This window comes from Loxodonta africana, chromosome 10 (genome assembly GCF_030014295.1).
Source record: "Loxodonta africana isolate mLoxAfr1 chromosome 10, mLoxAfr1.hap2, whole genome shotgun sequence".
NCBI classification, from domain to species: Eukaryota; Metazoa; Chordata; class Mammalia; order Proboscidea; family Elephantidae; genus Loxodonta; species Loxodonta africana.
Window position 1 is genome coordinate 19372107 of NC_087351.1, and position 10307 is coordinate 19382413.

At 41.4% G+C, this 10307-nt stretch overlaps 1 protein-coding gene across 1 annotated transcript in view; it reads right to left on the reverse strand.

Annotated features, from left to right (window-relative positions):
• CDIN1 (CDAN1 interacting nuclease 1) overlaps nucleotides 1–4036 on the reverse strand; it is a 250163-nt gene extending 246127 nt beyond the window's left edge. The window contains exon 1 of the mRNA XM_003418729.4: nucleotides 3681–4036. Coding sequence (XP_003418777.1) covers nucleotides 3681–3781 — 101 coding nt within the window. The 5' untranslated portion in view covers nucleotides 3782–4036. The remainder of the gene's footprint in view (nucleotides 1–3680) is intronic.
• Nucleotides 4037–10307: the final 6271 nt, after the last annotated feature.

The window sequence follows — 10307 nt, forward strand, 5'->3', positions numbered from 1 at the left end:
CACTACGCCACCAGGTTTCCAGGCTGTACTAGTGGTCACTATATTCTTCAACATCACACACTTACAGGAGAAAAAAAGAGCCAACTTCACTTAAGATTCACTTATTAATTTATTAAAACTCAGCTCTTGAATACATATCCTTTTACTGTTCTGTATGGCTAAATAGGAAGTCCGCATAAAGCACACCTACTGCAAACCAAAGTCTGATGGCTGTCTCACCGGAAAGTGCTTTCAGGGACGTTCGAGAGCTGAACTAGCCGTGTTTTCCGGGGAACACCATTTTCACTTGAATGAATAACTAACAAAGTATGATTATTCAGATTTGGGTATCTGGCAGACATTTTCTCAAAAATAAACAAAGTGAGCCTGTCACTTCCAGGAAAACAACTGATAGTATTTGTTGCCAGTGATAAAATCCGAGCTTTCAAGGGAAAATTCAAATGTTGGAAAATTATCTGTCACCAGAAGCTTGACAGCTTCAAATCTTACAGACTTTTCCAACGAGATCAGTAGTGATATTAACAAGTGTGATTTTTTTAATGTTGTATAATGGAAGGTGACAACACTTGGAAGATGTGCATAACTCACAACCAGTATTTTCGAAATAACAATGCATAGTGATAAAAACCATGCATGGGTAAAAAGTCCACTGGAAGTTCCAGACAGGCCAATGGACTGCAATGTAACAAAGTATGAAAAGTTCCTGGGTATGGTTTCAGATCCCACGTTGCAATTAACCTTTAAAACTGCCACTTGTCAGGTTTTGTGTAGTAAGAAAATATCCACAATTACTTAAAAAAGTCTATTAAATTACTCTTCCCTTTTCCAACTACGTATCTGTCAGAGGCCACAGTTTTTTCATCTACTGCTATCAAAACAATGTATCACAACAGGGTGAAGGCAGAAGCAGATACATCTTCTATTACGGTAGAAATTAAAAAGTTTTGCAAAAATGTAAAATAATGCCATTTCTCACTATTTTTTGAAATTATAGTTATTATTCATAAAAGAGTGTTAACATTCTTATTTTTAAATGAATTAATATTTTAAAAATTTCTCAGTTTTAATTTATATTTTCGTAAACATCAACAGATATAACCCACATGAATAAAAATTCCTTGGTGCCCTCAATACTTTTTTAGAGTGTAAAGAGATCTGGAGACCAAAAGTTTGAAAATCGCTGATATGGTCACTCCCAACTTCTGGGAATCTAAAGTAAGAAAATAAGCTAAGACTTGGCATTCTATACGTGCAAAAATAAATTATACCTCCCAAAAGTTTTTTAAAGCCTTTGCTATACAACAATAAGAAAATGGAGAAATAAATGATGGTACATCCTGAGTTTGGTATTATTGGTTATTTGAAATAAATTCCAAAGAATTTTATAAAGAAATGCTCATAGTATGTTAAGTCAAAAAAGCAAGATACACAAACTATATTGACAGAGACAGTATTGCACTGAAAAAAATACTAGAAAAAATACACAAATGTTAACAGAAATTTTAGTACTTTTGATTTTTTCTAGAACTCAATGTATATAAATGCCATCCACCAAAAAATAATGATTGTCAATAGTGTTACTATTATTATTAAAACTAATGAACACAGCTTAGCACAGAACTCTACAAATAAGAGTCAAGAAATCTGTATTCTAGACATTGTTTGGCCATTAAACATCTCTGGGATTTTTGACAAGTCCTTAACCTCTTTGAACTACCAGAAATTATCTGTGAGGTCCGTATCAGACTGACTCTTGGGTAAAATGAACTATCGAATCTAAAGGTTGTTCAAGTCCTTTGCAACGATCCAGCTACACCATCTAAGGTAAAATAGTGCTATGAAGAAAACTGTGAAGCCAACTCCAAAATCCCATTACTTACAGAATTCCTATCCATCCAGCTAAAACGCTTTTCAATTCCTTATTTTGCAAATTAGCAAAGCAGCCTCTCTCAATGAAGTTTCCGGTAGAAGGAGATTCAGTTATTCCTTGAATGATGGTTAGAGAGGTGAGAAATATTTGGGCCTCTCAAGAAGAAGAAGAAAGGCGCATAAGAGAATAACTAAGATGTGTTCAGTGCCCCACGTGAGCACTGACGGTACGGAGAACTTACATCTTATGGAAAGAACAAGTAATGTGCTACAGGAAAGAAGGAAAGAGAGAAGAGGAAGAAGAGAGACAAAAATACAAAGTGGTAATATTTGTACATAACAAGAGCAGAATACCTAAGTGTATGCTCTATCTTAAAATTGCCTAGAACAATCTACCTGTTCCTTTGTCTGTCCAGCCTTCAGCCATTTTTTTGGTAGACTGGGCAAGAGTCAGTGGCAAAAACTAAACTCCAACTTGTCAATTTTGGCCCTTGTTAGCAAGTGCGAGAGAAATCTTAAAAACTAAAAAGGAATACATACAGCCCTACATTAAATCTGGTAACACTGGAAAGAGATCTTGGTGACTCCTCATTCTGCAGATTAGGAAAACTGAGTCTCCCCAATAACGGAAATCAAAAAAGACCTTCGACATATATTTCAATTTGCACTTTATCAGTATCAATTACCCAATAACCTCTCTTTCCTTAAGAAAATAGTTCTACAGTGATCTTTGTTCAATGGCTACAAATCAAGGATGAGAAAACTCTCCATTAAGGGGTAACTCTGTCCCATAGGGTCACTATGATTCGGAATTGCCTAGATGGCAATGCGTGTTTTTGGTACAATGAAGCAAAATGGTGCAGGTTTGGTTTGGTTTTCAATTAGAAGAAAAGTAAACAAACATTCTATACTTTTAACACATGTACAATAACCTGGTTGCCCTGGACCATTTCCTTGTGTAATATTTGGGCCTCAGTTTCCACATTTTTTAAATGAGCCATCTATATTATAACAAACCCACGGCCTATTCTGACTCCTAGAGACCCCATAGGGTTCCCAAAGCTATAAATCTCTACAGAAGCAGACTGCCACATGTTTCTTCCGCAGAGCCACTGGTGGTTTCGAACCACCAACCTTTCCCAGCTTTTGGGTTAGCAGTCCAGCACTTTACCCACTGCACCACCAGGGCTCCCTAATCCATATTACATAGTTTCTAAATTCCTTAGTTGGATAATCGTAGTATCACTGAAAAAATAAGTGTTTTGGAGAGCGGATAGGGGAGAGAGAAGTATGAAATACATCTAGAATGTGTATACATTTGGAAGAAACATTCGGATCTGGTTGTTCAAATGCCCGATCTTGAACCAAGAATGGAATCCTCAGGGTACCAGTCTCTCTGAATGGACTGAGAAACCCTGGGGTCACTTCAGTGCATTAGAGGGTCATTGTCAACAGTTTTACGCTCCTTTAGGCCTGTGCTTCCCTCCTTTGTTTCCAATTAACTCCTGAACATCTAAGGAACATCTAGTATGTGCATCCGTGGACCTACCTGGTAGCAAGCATTCAATAAACATTTGTTGACTGGAATTTAATTGCAAGGCCTTGGAGGCTGCAATGGAACTTATCTATCAAGAATTTCACGTGGAAGGCGGGTGAAAGAAGAAACCTTTTTTCCCATCCTTGATCTCCTAACGCCTGACATACGTCCCTCCCCACTCGTGTTGTGACACGTGGTTCCTAGGCGCTGGTTGGGTTGCCCAGGCACAGCCACTGCAAGCAAAGGGCTGTGAAAGAGGAGAGGGGGCACTTACCTGGGGAACCTCTGCTTCAGCTTCCTCAGGCTCTGCCTGGTAGGCGGCACAGACACTAAGCACTGGGCTATCTCGTCGTACTGGGCTTTAGTCAATATCATCTTGGTCTAGGGACCGGGAAGGTGGCGGGGACAAGGAAGGACCGCCCTGGGCCTCGAGCAGCCTTGGTGCCGGGGGATAGTGGTGGGCACACAGCGGCACTGCCCTGGGTTGTCGTCTTCCTTGCCTTGTCCCTATTACCCCTTCACCTCTACCTACACAGAGCCACGCCGAGTCCCAGGCTTCGCCCGGCAGCTCCGCGGCGGAGGCGCCAGTAGACCGATTGCGCTACCTTGGCTTTCTGAGCAGCCGCAGTGGGCCCGGCGGAAGCCAAACGGCCGCCATGTCAGTTAAGGGCAACTAACCAGGAAGTAGCTGCAGCAGGCGGCGTGGGCGCCTGAGTCTCAGCGTGCAGGTAACCCCGGTAGCCCCCACCTGGGGTCGAACTGGGATGCTCGTGGAGTTCGCACCCTCCCCACAGCTAATAGCCACGGAAGCCTGGCGCACACACCAGGGGACTGGGCGCAAGGGTGCCTCGCGGTACTCCAGCCTGAGTCACAGAAAGCCCCTGCCAGAGCGCGCGATTTGAACACCATTCCAAACGCTCCCCTTTTAGCGCAGCTCCAAGCGGGGACTGGCCTACAAAGGAACAACGTCTTCTTTCTGCCGGCCTCTCCCCACTTGTCGAGCAGGAGCCCTCTCCCCACTTGTCGAGCAGGAGCCGAGCGTTAAAACTCCCTACAATCACTGTGAGTATAGAGCTTGGCTTGGGTTGAAGGAAGTCCTGCAACTTCTGCAGCTACCGACTTACAAAGCAGCCGGCAGTAAGGAATGTCGCTCTCACTCCTTACAGTTAAGCTGCTCAAGGACTGAAATCGTTCCCTGTTCGTCCTTGTATCCCCAACTCTTAGACAGTAGTGGACGCTCAATAAATGTTTGGAGAATGAATGAATCTGTGCTGTGAGCGGATCCCAACTCTCCTGAAGCAGGTTACTAGGACATCGGCCCCTCCTTTAAACACTTTTTAAAAATATATTTGGTTCTTAGGAGGCCATGTTTTGTTTCTTTTCTTCATATTTTGACATTTTAAGCAAATGAAAGAAAAAGTGCTCAGGTTTTGGAGACGATATAGCCAAACCAAACCCAATGCCAAAGAGTGGATTCCGATTCACAGCAACCCTATAGGACAGAGTAGAACTGCCCCAGAAAGTTCCGAGGCTGTAAGTTTTACAGTCTAAGGGACTGATGGATTGGAAGCACCAACCTTTTGGATAACAGCGAAGCGCTTTAATCACTGCGCCACCAGGCTCCTGATCCCGTTGATCCGTTGCCGTCCAGTCCATTCCTACTCCTAGCGACCCTAAAGAACAAAGGAGAATTGCCCTATACCTTTTCCAAGGAGGGCTGGTGAATTCAAATCTGTGACCTTTTTGGTTAGCAGCCTAACGCTTAACCACATGTAAGTAGTTAAAAATTTATCATCTGGAATGAGTAGGAAGTTTAGTTTAGATATGCCATCTTGGATAAATTCCTTGATCCATCTAAGCCTCAATTTCTTTGTAAAACTGATTTTTAAATCATGGTTTTTTTTTTTTTTTTTAAGTATTTTATTGAGTTTTTGGTGAAAGTTTACACAGCAAGCTAGGTTCCCATTTGACAATTTCTGCACAAATTGTTCAGTGACATTAGTTACATTTATCACAATGTGTCAGCATCCTCTTTAATTGTGTTCTGTTTGTTCCATTTTCAGTACTCTAGTTTCCCTGGCCCCTTATATTCTCAGGAAACCCTGGTGGCATAGTGGTTAAGTGCTACGGCTGCTAACCAAAGGGTTGGCAGTTTGAATCCGCCAGGCGCTGCTTGGCAACTCTATGCGGCAGTTCTACTCTGTCCTTTAGGGTCACTATGAGTCAGAATCGACTTGACGGCACTGGGTTTGGTTTGGTTTTTGGTTTATATTCTCAACTTTGCTTTTCAGTAGTTGTTGACCTTTTGGTCTCACACTGATGATTTTTAAGTAGAGCACCAATCTTACAGGTAATAGGCTTTATTTTGTGTGGTACTCTGCTATTTTGTTAAAAGGAGATCTCAGGGGATAGGCTCAGCTCTAGATTTAAAGAATGTCTCGGCAATAGTCTCAGGAAGTCCTTTGTTTTCTACTGTTCTAGTCTGTCTGACTTTTTTTTTAAGATTTCGAGTTCTGTTCCATATTTTTTTTCCCATTCTATCCAGGATCATCTTTTGTGACCCTGGTTAGAATGGTCCGTGGTGGTAGCCGAGCACCATCTAGTTCTTCTGGTCTCAGGGTTGATGAGGTTGTAGCTAGTATAGACTTGTTTTTCTTCCCTGAGCTTTTGGTTACCTTCTTACTATTTTGCCCCTGGCTAGTAGAGACCTGTAATTGTATCTTAAATGACTGATCACAAGGTTTTAAGACCTTATGGGGTTGTTTTTAAGATTAAATAGGATAGTATAAGTAAAAGATTATTTAACAGAATATCCAGCAGATAATTTATTTTAATCTATGTTAGATAAAGAGCCTATGTAAGAATGCCCATTGCCATCGAGTAGATTTCTACTCAAAGCAACCATATAGGACAGGGTAAAGCTGCCCCGTAAGGTTTCCCAGGCTGTAAATCTTTGTGAAAGTAGACGGCCACATCTTTGTCCCGCAGAGTGGCTGATAGGTTTGAACTGGAACTACTCACCTTTGGGTTAGTAGCCAGAGTGCTTAACCATTACGCCACCAGGGCTTGATAATAATAGATTACATGGATGTGGTGCTTACAATGTATTGTTTTACTGGCTCCCCATAGGTTGCCTCACTTAATCCTCATAACACCCCTATGTTGTTGTTGTCGTTAGGTGCCATAGAGTCAGTCCTGACTCATAGCAACCCCATGCACAACAGAACAAAACAATGTCTGGTCCTTCGCCATTCTCACAATCGTTGCTGTGTTTCAGCCCATTGTTGCAGCACTGTGCCAATCCATCTCCTTGAAGGTCTCTTTTTGCTGACCCTCTCCTTTACCAACCATAATGTCCTTCTCCAGGGACTGATCCCTCCTGATAACATGTCCAAAGTACTTAAGACAAAGTCTCGCTATCCTTGCTTCTTAGAAGCATTCTGTCTGTACTTCTAAGACAGATTTGTTCGTTCTTCTGGCAGTCTATGGTATATTCAATATTCTTTGCCAACACCATATTTCAAAGGTATCAATTCTCCTTTGGTCTTCCTTAATCATTGTCCAACTTTCACATACGTATGAGTCGACTGAAAACACCATGGCTTGGGTCAGGCGCCCCTTAGTCCTCAAGGTGATAGCTTTGCCTTTTAACACTTTATTGAGATCTTTTGCCGTAAATTTGCCTAATGCAATTCATCTTTTGATTTCTTGACTGCTACTTCCATGGGTGAGACTGGTACTATTACCAGTATCTTACTCCTCACTTTTGTACAGGCATGAAAAGATTATGCAACTTCCCAGAAGTCATCTGAACTAGTAAGTAGCAGAGCTAGGGTTTAAACTCCTCAAGTGTGTTCCAAAGTCTGTATTCTCACCAACTCTCAATAATGCTTATTACAGTCTCAATTAGTCACGTTCTCCAAAGTGGAGGATTTTTTTTTCTAAGAGAATACATTTCAAAGAACCTTTCAGTACAGTTTTTAAAAAGCCTCACCACTTTCTTTTCCCAGGCATCTCAAAGCCCAGTACCCATCAACAGTGGAACCTGAATTCAGCAACCATAGCTTTATGCTGAATATTTACATCAGAATGTTCTCTTCCCATATGCTTTGCATCTAAGTCTGGTTGTGTGACATTAGTACATAACTATTTATTTATGGCAGCCTGGCCTGGAGTTGCCACCTGGCTAGTTTGTTGCTGACCCTGCCATGACTCTTACATGAAAGCTGGCTGACGATAAGCAGACACCACTTGATCCCCATTCCTTTCTGCCTCCTCACTTCACTCTTTCCAGTTCACAGCCATCAGATTTTTATAGAAAACATCAGTTCAAGGATGTTTGCACTAGTTAGTTTTTATAGTCGCTCTTCTGTCTGACTTTGCCCTGCATCCACCCACACAACCCTTCGGGAAGAGGCCAGGTTTGTTTTTCTGTTTTTATTTTTTACATGCTGGCAGTTTACAATTTTGACCCAAATCCAGTTAACACCGGGAAAGAAGCACAGTTATGTTTCTGTGTTTTTCATTGGCAGTAGTAGCGGTGTTGTTTATTAAGCACAAAATAGAAGCAAAGCAGAAATATTTGCTGTTATTTAGGTTTTTTTTTTTTCTCTCTCTCTCTTTTAAGGTGAAATGGTTGGAGCAAGCATGTTGCGCCTCTGAAGCTTCTGCCTCCTTTCCTTTCCCTCCTCCACCCAGTCCCCCCTCTCATCACACCCCATGTCCCTCAGTTGCTTGTTATTCCTTCTAAAGCTGCCACCTTATGCCTGAAATTCCTTTACGTTTCTTAGCCAGCCACTTAGTCGGTAATACCCATCATTTCCCCACTTTGTGAAAATGAACTGAAAACACAAAGAACTGTCTACCTGTTTAAAATCGGCCACACATTAATTATGTGGCTTTGAGTAAATGACAGCCTCTCTGATCCCGGATGTCCTCAATGTAACCCCAAGAAGCAGAACTTTATAGTTTCATCTGATAGGGAGAAAAAAAAATATTAAAAAAGTTGTAGGAAATACGTAAAACTTGGGACTAATACAGCTCCCAGGAAGAATCTACAGCCCTGAGACTGGGCTGGGGTGAATTGCTTGACCATATTTCATTCTGCCAATTCCTGGACCATATGAACATTGAGCAATTTTAAAGGAGTGTGGGGTTTGGCAGGGAGGAGTCAGAAGGTCATTTCAAGAAGGGCACTAACACAAAGGACTAAAAATAAGGATGAACCACGCTGGGAGCATGAGAAAGTTATTCTGGCTACAGCAAAGAGTTCTCGGCAGAGGGAGAAGGAGTTAAGGATGGTTGACCTTGAAAAGAGTCACGTTTTTTAAACAGTCTGTCACTCACTGCATCTGCCAAATCCAGTGCATGTTTTTAAAAATAAATGCTGACATAGGAACTTTATTTTACTATAAAGTCTGATTCTATCCATGAAATCTCTGTTAAAGTCATGACATTGATTATTTTAAGGAAAAATAATTAAAGTTTATTAACTGAAAAAAAAAGAGAGGAACTAACACTATTTGAGCACTTATTACGCTCAGGAGGTTGCTAGGTGGTATAACCTCAATTACTAATCTAAGGATTGGCAGTTCAAACCCACCTAGCGGTACCACAGAAAAACCTGGCAATCTGCTTCTGTTAAGACGACAGTCAAGAAAACCCTATGAAGCAGTTCTACTCTGCGACACGTGGGGTTGCCGTGAATCAGAATCGATTCAACAGCAACGGATTTTTTTTTTTCATTGTGCTCAAATGTTATCCCATTATATATCATTTAGTCTTCATAATGGCCCTTTGCAGTAGATTTCATAGCCCCATTGTATAGATTAGGAAACTAAAGCCCCCATTTTATAGATTAGGAAAGATAAAGGCAGTAAATGGCTGGCCCAGTGGGTCTGGCTTATGGCTGTTAGTTGCTGTCCAGTTGATTCCAACTCATGGATGACCCCATGTGTGCAGAGTAGAGCTGTTTCATAGAGTTTTCAAGGCTTTGGACCTTTCAGAAGCAGATCATCAGGCCTATCTTCTGAGGCATCTCTGGGTGGGCTCGAACCACCAACTTTTTCGTTAATAGTCATAGGTTGCAAAATCACGATTTAAACCTAAACTAGTCTGATTATAAAGTTTCATTGTCTTTGTTGCACTGTATTGTAATTCAAAAAGGGTTTGGTTGAATTAGCCTCAGTTAACCATTTATGCCCAGAAACAGTAAGCTAATTTCATTGGACACCATGATGCCTATTGAAGGGACATTGACCTTGATTTTGACATTTAGCTACAACACTTTTTAAAAAACTCGTTGACCTCTTTGACTCAAAGAGTTTGCGTACTTTTCACTTTGCCCTACAAGGCACTACCGTGAGTGATGAATCTTTTGAGTCTAATGTTTCTGTCTGTATTCTTGCCATCCTTGAGTAGGAAGTAATTTTATCCTGGTCCCAAAGTAATAGGGTCGCTGTGCGTCGGAACCGACTCAGTGGCAACGGGTTTAGCGTCGGAACCGACTCAGTGGCAACGGGTTTAAAGTAATCTGAACTCCTAGCAAACGATAAAGATCAAAATAATTCAGTTGTTGAAGCCTGTGGCAATTAATTTAACTACTGGAGGAAAACAAAAGGACACACGTGTGAAAGGACGTGGGACAGCACATTGTGATGGAGGAATAGTTACACTGAACAGTCCGGGAAGGCCAAAGGCCGAACATTGTTCTCTGAAGAGGGAGGTCACCTTTCGATGGAGACATTCACCAATGACCTGTTACAAACGTGCATGTAATTTAGGATGACCCCTCCACAAGTCTTTATTATTCAATAATACTGAGTTAATTTTTTGTTGTTGAGGGGGTGCTTACCATGGACAGGCACTGTGCTAGCACTTTACATACAAATATCATCCCTTA